The following is a 20,417-nucleotide window of genomic DNA, read 5'->3' as shown; positions in this document are numbered from 1 at the left end:
CTCTCGTCCCTCGGCTTAGTGTACTAGGTGCGAACCGCACGGCGGCAGGCGGGGTGTGGTGAGGTGCTAGGGTTCGGGGCTCCTCCTTTTATAGGCGAAACTCCAGGCTCCAATGGCGGATGGCTAGTGATGCGTGCGGCGCATCCGACGGCTATCGAGCGGTAGCGTAGGCGCGGCAGCAAGGGGAGACTAGGGCCATGCTCCTTGCGTGACCCCCTGGCCCACACCTGCCACGCTGGTCGGCTCCTGGTCGCGTAGGCGGTTGAGGCGTGGGTGAGGAAGACAACACTGTAGGCGGGGTGGCTGACAGACGGGGTCCAGCGGGCAGTGGCTGCGAGCGAGGCGGACGGGGGCGCGGGCATGGGCGACGTGCTGGGCTGCTCGTGGGCCGGTCGCATGGTCGCGTGAGTTGGCCTGCGCGTGTTGCAGGGCTGGCTTGCGGGCTGAGCAGGCCGTGTCGGCCTGCGAGGCCTTCTTCTTTCTTTTTAATCATTTATCCTTAGGTTTGAATAATAATTTCTTTATGGAGTGTTTCTTTAAAGGAGTTTTCAAGCATTACATTAAAGCAACTGAAAATCCAAATCACCATGTGAGTTGACAATATATGCCATGTTTCATTTGTTAATAATTAAATACACATGATAACAAATGACATGCCATGCTCATGAAATTGTCTAGTTGGGTTACTTCTAATGCAACACCTAGGGTTGGCTCCTACAGTGTCACTCATCATCATCATTTGGGAGTTTTGAGAAAAATTTTGTAGTTGGTATTTTTGGTGTATGGATTTTTGGGTTGTTACAGGGAAGGTACAACTCCCCTCACAATCACCGGAGACGGCCACGAACAATCACCAACTCATGCCGATCCCCGCTGCACCGAGCCATCTAGGTGGTGGCAACCACCAAGAGTAACAAGCGAAATCCGCAGCGCAGCACAAATATCAAGTGCCTCTAGATGCAATCACTCAAGCAATGCACTTGGATTCTCTCTCAATCTCACAAAGATGATGAATCAATGATGGAGATGAGTGGGAGGACTTTGGCTAGGCTCACAAGGTTGCTATGTCAATGAAAATATACAAGAGAGAGAGGTTGAGCCGGCCATGGGGCTTAAATAGAAGCCCCCACGAAATAGAGCTGTTGTACCCCTTCACTAGGCACACTGCGGGCTGACCGGACGCTCCGGTCAGACTGACCAGACTCTAGACCCAGCGTCCGGTCAACCGATGTAAGCCACGTGTCATTGTCCATTCAATAGGAACCACCCGATCGCAACGGCTAAGTAGCGACCGGACGCTCCAGCACAAGTGATCGGACGCTGGACCCCTAGCGTCCGGTCGTTTATAGTAAGGTTCCAAACCTGGTTTTCTTCGACCGGACGCGTCCGGTCCACCTCGACCGGACACACCTCAGCGTCCGGTGCAAAACCCTGGATACTGTGCTGACCCGTAAGTTCGATCGGACCCAGACTTCCAGCGTCCGGTCAATTTAGACCCAGCGTCCGGTCAATAGACCAATGCGCGCACCCTCTGCTGCCACTGACCGAACGCACTAGTCCAACCGAGACCACCGTCCGGTCACTTACAGTGACCTCCAACTTTTCTATCTAGGGCGCCGGTGGCATCGTCGGACTATCCGCACTCTACGGGTGGACACTCCGCCGGTGAGGTATCTTACCCTTGCTCAAATGTGCCAACCACCAAGTGTATCACCTTGTGCACATGTGTTAGCGTATTTTTGACAAATGTTTTCAAGGGTGTTAGCACTCCACTAGATCCTAAATGCATATGCAATGAGTTAGAGCATCTAGTGGCACTTTGATAACCGTATTTCGATACGAGTTTCACTCCTCTTAATAGTACGGCTATCTATCCTAAATATGATCACACTCACTAAGTGTCTTGATCACTAAAACAAAATGGCTCCTACATTTTATACCTTTGCCTTGAGCCTTTTGTTTTTCTCTTTCTTCTTTTCCAAGTTTAAGCATTTGACCATCACCATGCCATCACCATTGTCATGATCTTCGCCATTGCTTCATCACTTGGAGTAGTGCTACCTATCTCATAATCATCTTGATAAACTAGGTTAGCACTTAGGGTTTCATCAATTAACCAAAACCAAACTAGAGCTTTCAGAAACCACCTGAGGGAAGCACCTGAAGTTCCACTAAAGGTACACTGTATGCCTTTTTCATGTTTACAAATTGACGCGAGTAAATGCAAGCATTAGAAGCTAAGCAAGTAAATGGAAATATGGAAGCAATTGCAGTTTTGCATGTTCCATACATATGTGTTAACTTGTTTTCCCTTCTCGACCATGTCCTGTACATGTATTAACTCGTTTTTCCTTAACCCACTGTCAAGTAAGTTCTGAGAAAGGGCATATAGAAGCAGTTGATAGTAAAGGTGTTTAACGCGGAAGCATCATCGAGCTTGGACATTGTGTGAGGTCATGAAGCTGGTTGATGGTGTGCTGCGGTTTGGAGCTGGCAAGTGGTCTGAGATTAGAAAACTGTCCTTTGCCTCATATTCTTACCGCACTTCAGTGGATCTCAAGGTGTGTTTGCTTGTACAGCTGAAACTTACTGTGATTTCATTTTCCAATCATACATTGAAACCTGTTGTTTATTCAGGACAAATGGCGTAACCTGATCAGAGCAACCAAGACACAGCTTCTGGCACAAAAAGACGTAATCACTTGTCCCTCTTCAAGGCACATGAGCACCGTTATTTATTTTGTTATTTATCTATTCCTATCGTTTATTTATTCTGCATTTATTTGCTTCCTGATGTTTGATTGTTCCTTCAACTCCTCTTAGCAGGGTGCCTGTCTGCGGAAGATTAACCCTTCTATCATACCAATACCACCATCCATTTTGTTGCGAGTGAAGGAGCTAAATGAGCTGCAGTTGCAAGAGGGTGGCTTCACAGCCCCAGTCAAGTTCTCTGGGCAGGACAGCAACGTTCTACAGGGAAAAGGGTCAGGTTTTTTGTGATCCATGTCATGCTGATATAGTGGGTAAAGGAAAGCACTAATTAGTTAGGTATACACTTCTAGACGATGTGGCATGTATTATATGAGTAAATATTATACAAAGTTGGTGAATTGAACTACCGTGTGCATTGAGTACTCAACACATGTGCATTGAACTACCAGGTCTTTTCTATGTGCAGTTGATGGCTTGATGCGGTGATGGGGATCCCCGTGGGGATTAAATCCCCGAGCGGAGACGGGGATGGGGAAGAAGTGCTCCCCGTGAGCCTTCATGGGGACGGAGACGGGGACGGGGGAAATTTTCCCCCGCGGAGACGGGGATGGGGCAGTAACCCCGACGGGGAATTCCTCGTTGACATTTCGAGCCACTACCACCACCGAGAGGAAGTGGCCCCATAACCTTCGTCCCCTCGTCACCGTCGGCGCCCATCAAGGCATCGACTGCCGGCGCTTCTCCCTCGACTTCCTCCCGTTAGGCGCCTCGAGCTGGGACGTGGTCGACTGCCATGGCGGTCTCGTCCTTCTCCTGGAGCGTGGCTGCCCGCTGCCAAAGCTGCTCGTCTGCAACTCGTCATATCGTTTTTATTTATTTATAAATCTTATAATTTCTTAGTCATGTCGGTTCTCTTAGGAGTTACTATTATAAGATGATAGATACTCACTCTAATCTTAAACATAGGTGTTACCTATGTATTTATGTACTTTCTCTATTCCAAATTATAAGTCGTTTTAACTTTTTTTTATTTCGTCCATTTTACTATGTATCTAGATATATTATTATATCTAGATAAAAAGTTAAAGCGACTTATAATTTAGAACGGAGGGAGTAAAAATTAACCTTTTTAGTTTATTCCCTAAATAGCTAACATATATAGATGGGCAAAACAACAGATAGCATTTTCTAACTGATGATACATTTTATAAGGACATCCATGTTCTAAATTCTAATAGAATTAGATCTATTATTGGCGGACAAAGGTAATAAATGGTTTGGGAATAAAAAGTAGTATTGTCTCCTACACATGCATGCACAAATGCATTTTGGCTGGTTCAAGTAAATTTAACCCTAGGAGTTCCGGCAATGCCATAGCTAGTAGCCTAGTAGCTACTATGCGAGCATTATCTTGAATTCCGGCAGTGTGTAGGTTGATGTTGCCCTGGTCCCCCGGTACAAATGGTATGTTGATTCCGGGATGAACTGCACCTCCATAGTGTCCACATCGACGGTGAATAGCCATTTCCTCTTACTGAAGTCCAGCACCGACAGGACGGCAAACCCCACACCATCGGCGATCACCTTCACGGCCCAGTGGAAGGGCCTCTCGGCCAGGTAGCTCGGCAGCCCGCGGGCGACCTCCGACAGCCGGGGGATGCTGTGCTCCAGCACCCACTCGGCGGTGCCATGGACCCAGCGAAACACCTCGATCTCCTCACCGTTGGCGTGGACGATCCGCGCCGTCGGCGGCGAGGACGAGTCGGGGCAGACGCCATGGACGATGCGAAAGCTCGCGTGGTAATCTTTCTTGGACGGATCAACTCGACTGGGCAGATCAACTTGGGAGAAATCCAAGGTGGCCTTGTCAAGAACTATCATGCTGCCAGTCGTCAACCCCAAGTAGAGGCATCCGTCGACCCGGCCAGCGACCTGCCCCCGGCAGTCCGCGTCTAGATCGTTCGCCGATGCACATACGAAGCGCACGCCGTGGCCGCCGCTGGACGTGGCGAACACGCAGGCCCCGGGACCTGAGTTCTTCAATCTGTAGACCACCGTGAAATTCAACATGGAGATGTTGCCGCCGCCGTCGTTGTCGAGGAGAAACGCGTCGGCGACGGCGCATCCAGCGTGCTCTGTCGGCGGCTTGTATCTCATCCCTCGGTGACGACGTGTCAGCGGGTTGCAGACGAGCAGCTTCGGCAGCGGGCAGCCACGCTCCAGGAGAAGGACGAGACCGCCATGGCAGTCGATCACGTCCCAGCTCGAGGCGCCTAACGGGAGGAAGTCGAGGGAGAAGCGCCGGCAGTCGATGGGCGCCGGCGGTGACGAGGGGACGAACGTTATGGGGCCACTTCCTCGGTGGTGGTAGTGGCCGACGACGAAGGGCGGGTGCAGCGAGCGGGCCAGACGGAGGACGGCACCGCCGTCCGCGGCGACGATGCTGCGCCATCGTCTGCATGTGTAGGCTGCGCGGACGAGGCATAGCGGGGACTGGAGGCGGAGGAGGATCAGCCTGAGCACGTCGTCAGGGACGTCGTGGACACTCGTGGCCGGCGTCTCCGTGCCTCCGACCTTCTTGCACTTGCGCCGCTGCTGCCGCCGTTCCATGGGCTGAATGAAATGACGCGACAATGTTACGGAATATGTCAGTGTAAATCCACCACGTGCACAAATGATGAATGAAGCAACAACAATGCAGCAAATTTATAGAGGCAAATGGTAGTACATAATAACATTTCAGGAGTGTGCTGATTACTGAATCTAATGTCCTACTATAATGTCCGAAAGCGTGTAGTGGCCAGCAAGTTCCAATGGCAACCAATAGCACCGGTCAATCAAACTTTAAGCTAGCCAGCTAGGCATTGAATTAAGAATTTATACTGAGCATACATAACATCACTCAGGAAGCCACATTATACAATAAGAACACATATATCATCATAATTTTCAGTGTTAATAAAGCATGCGCTGAACACTAGTACTAAACAAAGACAGATACGTACTGTTCTATTGAATGAAAAACAATAAAGGCACGAACAAGTCTCAAGAAAATAGCATATAAGGCCACAAAATAGTAGAGAAGAAGATGATCTTACAGTTACAGCACAAATGGCTCAGAATGCCACTGAAAAAAATTCAAATCAGCGTGACATGACATCATACATAAACGATTCTACCCATGGGGTATAGAGCTGGGGCAATATGGAAGAATAGAAACAAGACTTTTCGAGAAAAAGTTCATTAAAAATCCTTTAGAGATTATTTTCTACGCTTGTGCTTTTATGCAATATTGGATAGGTCTGTATGCATAGATGGATCAGGAACAGCTATAGCTGGTCGAAGGGGTCAATACTATGCATCAAGTGGCAAAGGAGATTCTGGCATCTCAGAAGTTGTAAGGCGACAACCGAAAGATGGTGACAAACCGGAAGATGAAGACAACTCTTCATGAAGTGTCTCCCTTCGCTCGTCGCCTGATGTGTGTGATTATGGCTGTTGTAGTCGTCTTGTTGCAAACTTTTTATGTAAATTAGGCCTTAGTCTGTTCTTTAGTTCGGGTCACTTCCCTGCTTGGTAATCCCTGGATTACCTGGAATGGTTGTAACCGTTGCAACTCTACTTCTACTTAATGAACACGTGTCACAAGGACACGTTCGCGGAAAAAAAAAAACTCTTCCTGAAGTGTTGGAGTAATGCTGCTATGAGCTGGTGGCGTAGTCAGTTTAGTAGTGCCAGACTTTGCATGGTTTCTTCAATGTAGTTTCTTAGCTGCTGGGAAGTTGGTGTTGGTTGTTTTGGTTCTGAACAGGTCAGGTTTGGTTGTTCTGCTGGTCTGCTAGGTTGGTTCTGAGACAGAACTATAGCTCCTGTTGGTTAGTATCATAACCGCAGGTTACTTTCTGAATCTGTCTAATCTGTGTAATTTTCTGGATACGCTTGTATTTCCGTTAATGCTATAATGAAAATGGGGGTTCCTTGTGTGGAAAAAACATATAAGCGATTCAACTTGCCTATATTGTTACCTGAACACATTAACTTGGAGCTTCGGTTAACGTAAGTTCATCAGTTCAATTCAGTCTGAAACAAATTCAGATTACTGCGCTGGGATGAGAAACGGACAGAACTAACATGAATTTTGGGCAAACCATCTAGTCTATCAACTGACAAACTTGAAAGGAATGATTAAATCAACCTTGGCATAGATGAACCACGAAGCAAGTCACACATGCCCGCCCATACTAGATTGGTGTTAAAATAAATAAATAAATAAAGGCTCCTACTTGTTTGAGAGATGATGGTAGAACTAGCATGAATCGAGTCTATCAACTGACCAACTTGAAAGGAATGATTAAATCAACCTTGGCATAGATGAACCACGAAGCAAGTCACACATGCCCGCCCATACTAGATTGGTGCTGAAATAAATAAATAAATAAATAAAGGCTCCTACTTGTTTGAGAGATGATGGTAGAACTAGCATGAATCGAGTCTATCAACTGACCAACTTGAAAGGAATGAATCAAATCAACCTTGGCGTAGATGAACCACGAAGCAAGTCACACAAGCCCGCCTATACTAGATTGATGCTGAAATAAATAAATAAAGGTGCCTACTTGTTTGAGAGATGATGGTAGAAGCTAGCATGAATCTAACTGGGGGAAAGAGAATTAGCTATCTAGATTTCGCCTAATAAATGAACAAATAAAATGATGAACGGATCAATATATCAACTATGTTCGTTCAGATCGAAACACAGGTGAAATCACGAAGGAAACGCCAAACAAAAAAGTGCAACAGCTTCGTTTGATTCCCCTAGCTAGCTCCCTCCTCAGGGATCGATAGATAAACAACCACGGGCACGGGATGTTTCTACCGCTGAGATGAGAGGAGCACCCAACTCTCACTATGATTTATGCCATATTAATCGTTGCGGAGAAGTTACAGGGAAACGAATTGAACACACGTACATACCGATCGGTGAATGAAGTCGTGCTCGCGCCTCGATCGACGCAGGAGATGTTCTGGATCTGGCGGCGGGCGGCTGCCCCCGACGGCGAGCAGAGGTGACGGAGGCCTCAGGCAGTCAGGCTCAGGCCTCGGTGGATCACTCGATCAGGGAGGGAGGGGTCCAGGCGGCAATCCGAGCTTCTTGGCGAGAAAAAGTGGACAAAAAACAAATGGAAACGGCGGCGGCTGCAGGGTGCAGCTCCCCCTCCCCGCGGCGCTATCTGCAACTGCAATCGAATCGCACCTCGATCCCAACAGGAGGGCCGTGGACTGCCAAAGCTGCAATTTTTTTTTCTTTTTTTCTTTTTTGATGATGGGCCGGTCGGGGTACTCGGTCGATCAGGCGACAGGGAGTGCACCACGAGACAGGGGGTCAGGGAGAAGGTCGCGTCGCGTACATGAAAGCATATTACAAAACCATTTTCAGCAACCGTCAAAACTCAAAAATGATGTTTAGCCGCGGCGTCATGACTGTTGTCTTTACTTTTCTCAAAAAAATTTAAGTAAAACAATCCGTAGAGGCAATCAACATGACCCGGCTCTAAAACAATATTTTCAGAAATTGAAAATTAATTTTAAAAAGGTGAGATTAGTGGATCGGCTTATCAAATCATACTTCTTATATTAGAAACTGGAACACAATCTACTCCCTCTATCTAGAACAGATTAAAGGCTCATATCTGTTGGATCTCGATAGGTGGAGACACTATAATTAAAAACAAAGTAAAGACGGTGACGAAGTCTCGAAGAGTGGTTTGAAGTGGCAAGAGGGCTTGCATAAACCCTCATTGTTTTTTGCTACCTTGAGAAACTAATTCCACCCTCGACAGGATTTTATTAGAGAGACTACTAAGACATGATCCACTATTTTAAGATTGTACGGCTCAAGAAAATTGCATGCAATCAAGATGGAGTGATAGATAAGTGGGGAGGAGCGGATGAGGTTGTTGATGCTTGTGTTGAGGATGATATAGATGAGTTGATTAGGTTGTTGTATCTAGTGTGAGATGGGGGACATGTACTAGCTAGTGATTATTTTAAGACAAGAAAAAAAATTACAAATGGCATGATGGTACAAGAGTGATATTTTTCAAAACAGAAGAATATACAAATGTCATGGATCTAATCGACTCTCACTAAATGGATATGTGGCCTTGTGGTGGTGGTGTGTGTAGGGTGTCAGTTGGGCTTTCTGGACCTCGCCACTCGGCACCCCAACTGGGCCAGCCCAAGTGTACCATACCCCGCTTTACCTCTTCCCCGCCTTCGCCAAACATCGTCTTCCCCAAAGCTCCAAGACGCAATGGCCACCTGCGCCTACATATGCTCCAATATTAGTGTCGCGTCCGTGATCTCGAAACAGAAATATGGAGAAGTTATTCGCCGTCAGCGTCCTACCTGGCAGTATGGCTATCTCACCCCTATTGGTAAGTATTATAGCTATCCCTCTGTCAACCTCTCTCATCCACTTGCCACATCACCGTCTCCGCCACCATTGCCAGGTTTGCTTCCGTCCCCGGTTTACATTTGAACCACCGAGCTCTACCTATGGAAAGATCATATGTCTATTTCGAAGTGTAAACACGTTGGATACGAGCCAAGGTTTGCATGCCGCGTCTCTTCCACGTCTAGATCGATAGCCTGCTGGCCTGATTCCAGGCGTCGAGCCCCCACCGATGGAGCTTCCCCGTCGAATCGGCCCATGCACCACTGGATCGGTCACCTAGCTGCGTCAATGGAGCTCATCCTTTGGAATCAACATCTTGCCCTCTATACAATCCTACTTCACGCGGGGTGGATCGAGTTTTTCTTCTTCTTTTTTTAACTGTCACCGGGGGGTTTAAACCCCCCACGTGAATTTTATTCATTGTAGTATTGATGGTTCCTTTACATATGAACTGCTCATAAACATGGAGCAGAGGGGGAGGAGTTGATGCACACTTGGGTGCTAAATTAAGAAGGACATTACACCATTGGTCAACTACATGCCTCGAGGCTACTGGCATTCTCAACCGCCAAAGTTGAGCCTCGTTTCTGCATGCAGTGGCGAATTGCCTTAATGATTGGGCTTCATTTCTGAAAATGATTTCATTTCCACGCTTCCACAGCTGCCAACAACACAGGGCCAAAGCGTTCCTGAGGAATGGAACCTGGCAGCGAAGAACGGTGTAGGTCCCTAGCAGTTTGGTTAGCTGGCCATTGAATCCTAATAGCAGCCCATAAAGCAACTGCAAAATCACAGCGGAAGATGATGTGGTCCTTGTTGTTGCATACTTCACAACTACAGCATTGCTGTTTATACAAGGCGTTTACAAATGCCTCCAAAAGTGGTCAAATCGCCTTCTAAGACCTTTTAAGGCATTTTTTAGAATGCTGCCTATAACATGGAAGTAAAAGGTCTTTTGAGGCGTTTTTCCAGAATGCCTTTCAATATCAACATTTAAAGGCATTTTCTAGATGCCTAGAATACTTTTTAGAGGCACTCTGTACTAGGCCTTCAAATATCGATGGAGGCTGATATTAGAAATGCCTCCAAAACCAAGATATCCATGCAAGACTTTCTACCAATATCAAATTAGCACATTAACATTTGATGCATCCAAACTTTATAGACATAAGTTTTCATCTCCAAACATCGTACAGCAAGTGTCCAGCAAGTGCAGCTCACCACCGCGCCGCGCCACTGCACCATGCCGCCGCGCCGCCGATTATCTCCAGGCCGCTGCGCCGCCGAGTCTCCACGCCGCCGCCACGCCACGCTGCCACGCTGGTGCTTGTGATGGATCGCCAGGACGACGATGATGATGTGCAGTACGTGCGTGGTTTGAACCTGCAACAGAATGCAACAAACAACATGTTGTTCAATCTGCACAGTTAACTGAAGCCTGAAGACTACCAACAGACAATCCAGGCTGAATAATAGAATGCACAGTTAACTGAAGCATGAAGACTACCAACATTTCACAGAAACCTGAAGACCACCAACAGTTCACAGTTAACTGAAACCTGAAGACTACCAAGTTCACAGAAACCTGAATGCTACCTGACAATACACTGAAATCTGAAACCTGAAGCCATGCAATGGACAGAACTGAAACTGGATTCTAGCTAACATATGCTTACTATTGATCGTCCGACAATGGATTGAACTGTCTACTCTGAACCTAAACAGAGGCATATGTGGAATGAAACCAACCTCCATCTGTTGCTGCACCTTGCAGGCCATCGCAGCATGTGCTTGCACTCCTTCTGTTCCTCCATCTATATCACCCATGACATGGAACAAAAAACAAAAGATCATTCACAGTAGGAGGATTAATACAGGAAACTGGAAATCACCATTTGAAAGACCCTCTGCTTGCGCCATCTGCTGCAGCAGCATCTTCATCTCCATCTGCTCCTTGGTCTTGAAAACGAACAACACAGGAAAACATGAAAAAACAAAAAAAACTGAGAAAAATCAGAACATATACAGAAGAAAGACATGGCAAAACAAAAAATCTGAGAAAAAGAGCACCTATGAGAGGATTATGCACCCACTGTCACTGCATTTTAAAAATCCCAAATAGTTCAATATGAGGCCAAGATATTTCTCAAAAGCATAAAGAACTATCCAATTTAAATACCCAGGAGATCTGGTTATCACAAGATAATCATAAGCTTGTGGATCTCGTAAGCTCAGGCACATGTTAGACAGACTTGTCAAAAGCTATACATTCTATATGGCACAGAATCGATAATATATTGGTGTATCGCTTCCACTAAAAACAGGTCAAAACTCATTTAAGCAATTTCTGTTTGCAACGTCAAATATTAGTAAAACCATCACTTCCAGAAAAATCAAGTATGAATCCTCATCTCCTATTTGCAATTACATTTTTTTCATTTTAGCTTTCAGGCTCCCCCTGATTCCAATTGACTCAACAGCAAGCTTGTACCATAAAAACAGGTCAAAACTCCAAACAAATCATGCTCTTCTAAATTTGTGGGGGTAATTATCCGCACAAATTTTTTGAGTTGATTTTCAGAAATGACTTCAAAAACAAGAAAGTGAAACCAAACTGAATTTCAAGATGTAGCTTACAGATCTGTTGCAGATGAGCATGATTCTTCACTGCAGAGAACAATTTTGAAATGATCAGCAGTAAATTCCTAATAATTTTACATGACGGAAGAACAAGGAAGCAGGAGCCTAGAACCCATTCAGATACAGTTACATGTAGATCCTCCCAGACCTTATTGGGTTCCTTTTCTCTGAATCATCGACCATGTCAAAAGACCAAGCACAAGGACCAGAAGTGTTTTTTGAGTTGGATATTTTCTTACTTGGTGGGTGCCTGACAAGAATGACAGAAATATCAGAAGTATTGTCTTACCATAATATGCATTAGGCTTCATTACGCTTACCTTCCCACTTCAAAAGTTAAGTGCCCTCGTCATCCATCACTGAATGATCAGAAAAGAGATCATGTGAAGAAGGAATCCCTTTAATGAACATTGAAACACAAAGATTTCAAAGCAGAAAAAGGGTAGTCATATTTTAATAAGAGTAAGGCACATGCTGACATTTCAGATTTCCAGAAGGCTGAGCTTTGAGTCCTTAAAGAAGAAAGATTGACCAGGATTTGTTGCCTAGAAAACCAGAGAAAAAACAGCAGGTTTGTAAGTGTTAGAATCTATTAAGTGAAAACAGCATGTTTGTAAGCTGCTTTAGCTGAGCACAAGCACAAGCTGGCCATCACATGTCCAAGAAAGTAATCATATATGATTAATTAAAATGTAGCAGCAGCAATGGCAACTGATCTGTTAATAAATGTCAACTAGTTTATGAAACTAATTCATCTAAAGTTATACACAATTCCTGATCTACTGTATCAGTAGGCAATGCAAGTCATTTGCATCTCAAACATATATGCTGGCATGCAGAACACTCCTACAACTGATTGTGAGCACAAGCACATGCTGCTGCTTTAGGTGAACAACACACAGCATGGTTCAGTTCATATTTCAAAGCCCGGCCATGCAGAGTACTCCTACATAAAGCACACATCTGTTGAATGGCAACACACCTAACCTCTGATGCTATACTAATCAAGCAGCATTTATAAAAACCTGTGCTCAGTCATGTGGTTTTCAGTTTTCATCAGTAGACAGTTCCGTGGTTCATGTGGCAGAGCTTTCGGTTTTAATTTTCTGTTACCCTATGAGCATAGTACATACAACAACAACAACAAAGTCTTTAAGTCCCAAACAAGTTGGGGAATCTTCGGGTTTCATCTCCATTAGAATGGCTAGATTTAACGATGGCTCGCCATGTTTATCATAACCCTCCTCCTTTACTAGAGATTGGGACCTGCTATGTTGAGACAACATAGGCGGAGTTTATGAGCATAGTACATAAACCTGCTCAATTTTAGATGTGTTATTTACTCTGTCCGCAGTTTGCTTTTGCTAAGAGGATTGGTCTTCATGTGATCCAAAGCCATACCTAAAATCACAGAGGCATTCTGTTGTTTTTTGGAACTAGGCACAGTCGTGGGGCGTCTTTGGTGTCCCAGTATAGCAGGTCTCAAGTCTCGGTAAAGGAGGAGGGTTATGTTAGGCTCGGCGAGCCAATGTAAAAACTTAGCCACTTTAACGGAGATGAAACCCAAAAGAAAGGCTATGTTGTTGTTGGGCACAGTCGTGGGGAACAAAAGCAGAAGGGAGCAGCTACCACTAATATGCCAAAAAGCATGTTAAAAAAACAAGTTATGATAGAACTGGGCGGTGGCGGCGATGGATAATGGGTTGCGGCATTGGTACTGATGATGGAGATGCAGTGGAGCACCTCCTCATCGGTGAGCTCACGAACCTAACAATCTCGCCGCCGTGTCGCCTCCTCGTAGCCGCAACGCCCGATGCAGCCACGCCGCGCAGCCGCATCGTCCTCCCCTCGACGCCCGACGCAGTCGCGCCACCTCCCCACGGTCCCGCCTGTTAGGATCGATGATTACCTCTCTGTGTGTAACTGTAGATCCGGTAAGCCTCCTCGCCTTTCTCTGTTGCGTCGCGTAGACGCCGGTGCCGCGGCGTAGTAGGCGTCCAGTGTAGAGACAGCTCCGGCTCGGTGTAGTCCTCGCAGACGCCAGGTGCTCAGCGCGGCCAGTGAGGAGACGAGGTAGCGATCCAGTGGTGTTCCCATGACCTGCAGAGGCGACGGCGGTCGTCGGTGGGCACATCCCGTCGCTGACAGCACTACTTTAGGATCGGATTAGAGTTTTCTGTAGGTGGGATGACGGCTCCGTTCAACCTCATCACCCGAGCCCAGTTTCCCACTCCTCTATATATATGTGCTGTGCGACAGGGAGCCCACTAACCAATTAGGGTTGGGCTCCCCCGATCAGGGAGCAGAGGCAAGGGCCCAATAGGCCGTTGGGCCTATTGGTGGTGATCAACTAACATTCTCCCCCTTGATCTCATTCCATCTTTCACTTTCATATCATTTACTTTTGTTCATTCCATTACAGATTAGCGCATAGAGCATGTCTCATCATCACGGTCCATTGCCGATAGACTTAACAGCTACAATACACTACTCTGTTCTGAAATAGATACTTATCTTTGGGCTTTCTTTTGTCCAGGAATTTTAGGCTTTCCTCTTAAACTCATGCTAGCTACATGTTCTCTGAACACCATGTTCTCTGAACATGTTGAGTGGTAAGCCTTTTGTAAACGGATCCGCGAGCATCTTTTCTGTACTTATATGCTCAAGATTTATGACTTAATCCCGGACTTTATCTTTCACAACATAATACTCTATGTCAATGTGTTTGGCAGCACCACTTGACTTATGTTGTGAGTATACTATACTGCCTAATTATTATCGTAGTATCACTTAAGTGGTCTATAGATGTCGTCAACCACCTTCAAACCGGGTATGAACTTCTTTAGTCAGTTCACCTGCCCGTTGCCTCATAACACACTACAAACCGTCATACATTATGGACGATGTAGTGACAGTTTGCTTTGAGCTTTTCCATGAAATAGCTCACTTTTTGCGAGATGATAGAAAATCCACGTCTGGATATGTATTCACTCTCGCATATTCAGAATCTGAATATCCTACTATGTGGAGTAAATCAGATCTTCTATATGTCATCATGAGGCCTTTCGTTCCTTGCAAATAATGCAAGACTTTCTTTACTAATTTCAGTGTTCTATTCCAGAATTGCTCTGGAATCGGCCAAGTAAAAACCCGGTAACAAATGCCAAGTCAGGGCGCGTACATACTTGAGCATGTTGCAAGCTTCCAACAGCTGAAGCATATGGAACCCCTTTCACTTTATCGATTTCATATTGGTTCCTGGGGCATTGAAAATTCCCATATCTGTCGCCCTTAGGAGCAGGTGAGGGACTATATTTGTGCATACTGAATTTCTTTAAGATCTTTTCTATGTATGCCTTTTGTGACAGTCCTAATACCCCTTTTCTTCTATCTCGATGAATCTCGATCCCTAGAACGAACGAGCTTTACCAAGATCTTTCATATCAAGTTTTGAGAACAAAACTTCTTTGTCGCCAGTTGTAGACTGACATCACTACTAGCAAGTAAGACATCATCCACATATAGGACCAGGAAGATAAACTTCCCATTCTTAAACTTTGTATAGACACAATTGTCCTCTACATTCTCTTTAAAACCCAAAATTCTTTATTGACTGATCAAACTTCAAATACCACTGTCTTGAAGCTTGCTTTAATCCATAAATGGATTTCTTTAGGCGGCATCCCATTTATTCTTTTTCTTCCATGACAAAACCTTTCGGTTGTGCCATGTAAACATTTTCCTCTAAGTCTCCGTTGAGAAATGTCGTCTTTACATCCATCTGATGTAATTCTCAATCGTAATGTGCCACTAATACCATTATGATTTTAAAGGAAACTTTACATGAGACTGGAGAAAATGTCTCAATGTAATCAATCCATTCTCTTTGCATAAAGCCTTTTGCCATAAGTCATACTTTATATCTCTATATTCCCTTAAGAGTCAAGTTTTGTTCTGTAGACCCATTTACAGTCTACTGTTTTGACTCCTTTAGGAATTATTTTCAAATCCTAAACTTTATTTGCATTCATTGATTTCATTTCATCTTCTATGGCCTCAAGCCACTTTGATGAATGATCACTTCTCATGGCTTCTTCAAATGAGGTGGGATCATCCTCCATTTAAAATTTCTTAGTGTTGTACACTTCATAATCAGCAGAAATAACTGATTTACTAACTCTTTGAGACCTTCTAGGGGCCTCCACATTTGGCACATCTTCTGTTTGAGGCTGTTGTTGCTCCCCCTCATGTGTGGCAATATGTTCTATAGGATCCTAAAGAACAGGTTCCTCATTTTCATTCATTGTTGCCACAGATGGAATAACAACATGTGCTGGACACCATAGTATCTTGCACTGTCTGTGCAGCGACAGCATGTAGTGAGAAAATTAGGCTCATGAATCATTGGAGTGGGCGCATACACCCACTTTACTTCAAGGACAATTTCTTGAGCTACCATGCTCCCCCTCATCTTTTCATCCTCTAGGAAAACAGCGTGTCTCGTTTCCACAAACTTTGTATGTCACTCTGGACAGTAGAAACAAAAACCTTTTAACTTTTCTTTATAGCCAATGAAATGGCAACTTACTATTTTGGGATCTAGTTTCCCAATGTTTAGGTTAAATACTTTAGCCTCAGCAGGGCTCCCCCCACACACGCAAGTGGTTTAGTGAGGGTACTCTTTCTGTCCACAACTCATACTATTGTTTTGAGCACCGACTTACTTGGTACTCTTTTGAGAATATGAATGGGGTTTTTAACGCCTCCATCCACAAGCTCAACTGTAAGGTGGAGTAACTTATCATACTACCCACCATATCCATCAGGGTGCGATTGATTCTTTTAGCTACTCTATTCTGCTGAGGTTCGCCCGGTGTAGAATACTGGGCTACTATGCCATTCTTTTAGGGTATGCCGACCGTAGTACTCCCCCACGGTCAGACCTGACTATCTTAATCTTTAATATCTTAAATTTATCCAATACATCTTTTCTTTCTTTGATTAGATAAATATAGCCATAATGGGAGTAATCATCTGTGAATGTTATGAACGGAACATAACCATCCACACTCTTTACAGGAAAGTTGACCACAGATGTCTGTGTGAATAATTTGTAAAATTTCTGCGCTTCGTTTGTCATCTTTCTTAATCTTCTTTACATACTTTCCTTTTATGCATTCCCTGCATTGTTCTTAATCTGAGAGCTCTAATGGAGGAAGAATATCATTCTTAACTTGTCTTTCTATTCTCCCCTTCTAAATATGGCCTAAACGACAGTACCATAATTTCGACAACGTATCGTGAGCTCTCTTATGCCACCTTTTCTAGAGTAACACTCTATCAACAGCTGCTTCATCAGCTGAGTGGCATATATCTTTGAAGAGCCAGTGAACTGACTCTTTATATGTCTTTGAAGAGCCAGTGAACTGACTCTTTATTCTATCAAGGTACTCGATAACCGTGTCATATTCTGGGATTGAGCCCACAATTACAGGTTCAATCATGTTCTTTATCGCAGCCAAATATTTCTTATTGGCAGTGACCCACTTCCTATGCTCAAAAGTCATAGGACATCTTTTGAAATTCAAAATCCCTTTCTTTAGTTGCCTAATCGGCATTATTCTCTTTTGTCTCCTTCACCGATACCACAGACTCAGTGGGACACGGTGAGGTGACTACCCAGTCCATCTTAGTCAAGATGAAAACCAGGTCAAAACTTTTCTTAACATAAAATAACACCATTTGCATGCCTTGATTCCAACGTTGGTCAAAATCAAAACATACAATTATTCTTATACACTAATTCTATATCACCGTTGGGCAGAAATAGAATTAATGCATAAATCTTTAACTTTCACAACTGTTCTTACACACTAATTCTACATCACCATTGGACAGAAGCAGAATTAATGCATAAATCATTAAAATTTACAACTCTTCTTATACATTAATTCTACATCACCGTTAGCCAGAAGTAGAATTAATGCATAAATCATTAAAATTACGATATTGTTATTAACAACGTTGGTCAGAAAATAACAACATCATAATCATGTCAAATCTCTTTTTCTCCAATTAAATACCACATTGGTTCAAAATTAACCGGGAAATCAACATTTTCTTTAGCAGTGAAAAAACTTTCTTTTTCTTCAATTAAATATCACGTTGGTACAAATTAACTGGAGAATAAATAATTTCTTTGGCTATGGAAAATTTCTCTTTTCCTTGAATTTTACCCACAGGGAAAATTGCTTTTCCTATTTTCTTTAATCTATTAATCAATTTCCACGAAATAAACATTTACTGGAAAAACTTTATTTTTCTCCAGTTAAATAACACGTCGGTTCAAAATCACTAGAGAATATACTTTTTCTTTAGCAGCGGAAAACCTCTTACTCAATTTCTTGAATTTTACCCACAGGGAAAAATTACTTTTTCTATTTTTCTTTTGAGCCATTTTGCATTTTCAATTTTCCAGGAAAAAGAAAAAAGAAAATACGGGCTCATTCTGCCTCTCTCGGCCCAAAACCAGCAAAAGCCGGCCCGACCCACCTCACCACGCGCAGGCTGCACCCAGGCTGCAACCTGGGCCTGGGCCAGCAAAGCTCCACGCGCCGCCGCTCGCCTGGGCCACGATGCGGCCCGTGCTTCTATTGCCATCAGATCTCATCCGATGACCATCCATTCATTTCGGCCGAATAAAAACCTTCTCGGCCGCGGTCCTCAAACCCTAGAGGCCATTCGGTTCTTTCCTTTCTCTCTCTTCGCTCTCTCTCTTCTCTCCTCACACAGCAGCGAGGCGAGCACAACCAAGAGCGACTCAAAGGCGGTGGAGCGGGCGATCCATGGCACCGTCGCCGGCCCCCTCGCCGGTGCGTGTGCTCCTCGACGGGTGAGCACGCCACCGTCGAGCGGCCTGGCCTGCGGCGACCCCTTGGCCGAGCCCGGCGAAAAATCTTCCCTGGCTTGGTCTTCTTTTCCCGCGCGACGGCGATGTCGACAGCGCGGTGCACGGCGAGTTCGTTCTCTTCCCCTTTTCCCCCTCTTTGATTTGGATCTATTTTCCTCTTATCCGAACCATTGAGTGTTGGGGATTAGAGTTTAGATCTAGGGTTAGGGTTCGGTATCCGACCCTCCCCTTTTCCCCTTTCTCTGATTTGCTTTTGTGATCTTGCTTTTCTTTTCATAGTTCATCCGAATGGATCTAGGGTTAGGGTTTCATTTTCTTTTGATTTCTTTTTCTTTTCAGAGTTCATCCGAATCGGTTCCCTTCCCTTTTTCTTTTCTTTTCCTCTTCCCTAATTGGATCTTGATCTTGTTTGCTTTTCTTTGTTTGATCGATTGGGGTTAGGGTTCATGTGCCGACCCCTTTTCTTTGTTCTTTTTCTTTTCGCTTGTTCACCCGAAAAAGGGGATCTAGGGTTAGGTCTTAGGGTTCGGCCAAATCCGAACCCACTCTTCTCTTTCTCACGCTGAGTTAGGGTTAGAGTTGGGAAAACCCCTCTTTCTTGTCAGATCTGAACTGGATTTGATCTTTTCTGTTCTTTGTCGTGCGCCGTCGAACGGTGCGGCTTCTTTCCCCACGCGGTGGCGGTGGTGACTGGGGGTTCCAGTGACATCCGCCACCCCCGGTCCTTTCCCTTTTCTTTTACCCGGTTAGGGTTAGGGTTACACAGAGGTAACCTAGCTCTGATACCATTGTTAGGATCGATGATTACCTCTCTGTGTGTAACTGTAGATCCGGTAAGCCTCCTCGCCTTTCTCTGTTGCGATGCATAGACTGCCGATGCCACGGCGTAGTAGGCAGTCCAGTGTAGAGACAGCTCCGGCTCGATGTAGTCCTTGCGGACGCCAGGTGCTCGGCGCTGGCCAGTGAGGAGACGAGGTGGTGATCCAGTGGTGTTCCTGTGGCCTGCAGAGGCGACGGCGGTCGTCGGTGGGCACATCCCGTCACTGGCAGCACTACTTTAGGATCAGATTAGAGTTTTCTGTAGGTGGGATGGCAGCTCCGTTCAACCTCATCACCCGAGCCCAGTTCCCCACTCCTCTATATATATATGCTGTGCGACAGGGGCCCACCAACAGTTAGGGTTGGGCTCCTCCGATTAGGAAGCAGAGGCAAGGGCCCAATAGGCCGTTGGGCCTATTGGTGGAGATCAACTAACACCGCCGTCGTCCCTACGCTGGATTGGAGTTGGGAGAGAGAAGGGAAAAGCTCACCGGAACCCTAGATCCAGGAGGAGGAGGAGGGCCTACATCGTTGGGGCCGCCACGCCACTGGATTCACGCTGGGGTTGCCTGCACCAGGGCCCATCCGTGCCAACGTCGCCGCGCCTAGGGGTCGCTTTGTTGGGCCACCGCGCTGAGGGTCTCACGCTGCCGTCCATGGCGCGGTGAGCACGGTGGGGCGCAGGGAGGATGTGGTGGAGCGTGGTGGGGTGTGGTGAGGCGCGGTGAGCTTGCCAGGGAGGATGTCGAGCGTCGGGGAGGGAGAGAGAGAGGAAGCATCGGGGAGGGAGCGAGATATAGGAGGTGACGGTAACGGACTAGTAGGAGAGTCATCGTTTTCTTTTTTTCTTTTTCTTTTTTCTTTTTTGAAACTGAGTCC

General features: G+C 45.4%; 2 protein-coding genes and 1 pseudogene across 2 annotated transcripts; 1 reads left to right on the top strand and 2 right to left on the bottom strand.

The window, feature by feature from the left end:
- Positions 1–360: 360 nt before the first annotated feature.
- On the top strand, positions 361–3,000 carry LOC136507753 (uncharacterized; annotated as a pseudogene).
- Positions 3,001–3,896: 896 nt separating this feature from the next.
- LOC136509055 (uncharacterized) lies at positions 3,897–7,984 on the bottom strand. Its single transcript, XM_066503855.1, has 2 exons — positions 7,687–7,984; positions 3,897–5,325 (listed from the first exon to the last, which is right to left on the bottom strand). The coding sequence occupies exon 2, from the start codon at positions 5,320–5,322 to the stop codon at positions 4,108–4,110; it is 1,215 nt and encodes a 404-aa protein (XP_066359952.1). The 5' UTR covers positions 5,323–5,325; positions 7,687–7,984; the 3' UTR covers positions 3,897–4,107.
- A 2,313-nt stretch (positions 7,985–10,297) lies between these two features.
- LOC136507752 (uncharacterized) lies at positions 10,298–20,097 on the bottom strand. The gene is made up of 5 exons (XM_066502377.1): positions 20,030–20,097; positions 11,807–12,354; positions 11,062–11,128; positions 10,919–10,983; positions 10,298–10,552 (listed from the first exon to the last, which is right to left on the bottom strand). The coding sequence occupies exons 2-5, from the start codon at positions 11,825–11,827 to the stop codon at positions 10,298–10,300; spliced, it is 408 nt and encodes a 135-aa protein (XP_066358474.1). The 5' UTR covers positions 11,828–12,354; positions 20,030–20,097.
- Positions 20,098–20,417: the final 320 nt, after the last annotated feature.

The sequence above is a fragment of the Miscanthus floridulus genome, chromosome 15, assembly GCF_019320115.1.
Source record: "Miscanthus floridulus cultivar M001 chromosome 15, ASM1932011v1, whole genome shotgun sequence".
NCBI classification, from domain to species: Eukaryota; Viridiplantae; Streptophyta; class Magnoliopsida; order Poales; family Poaceae; genus Miscanthus; species Miscanthus floridulus.
Note: the sequence above shows the minus strand (reverse complement) of the source record. Positions and strands in the feature narration are given on the sequence as shown.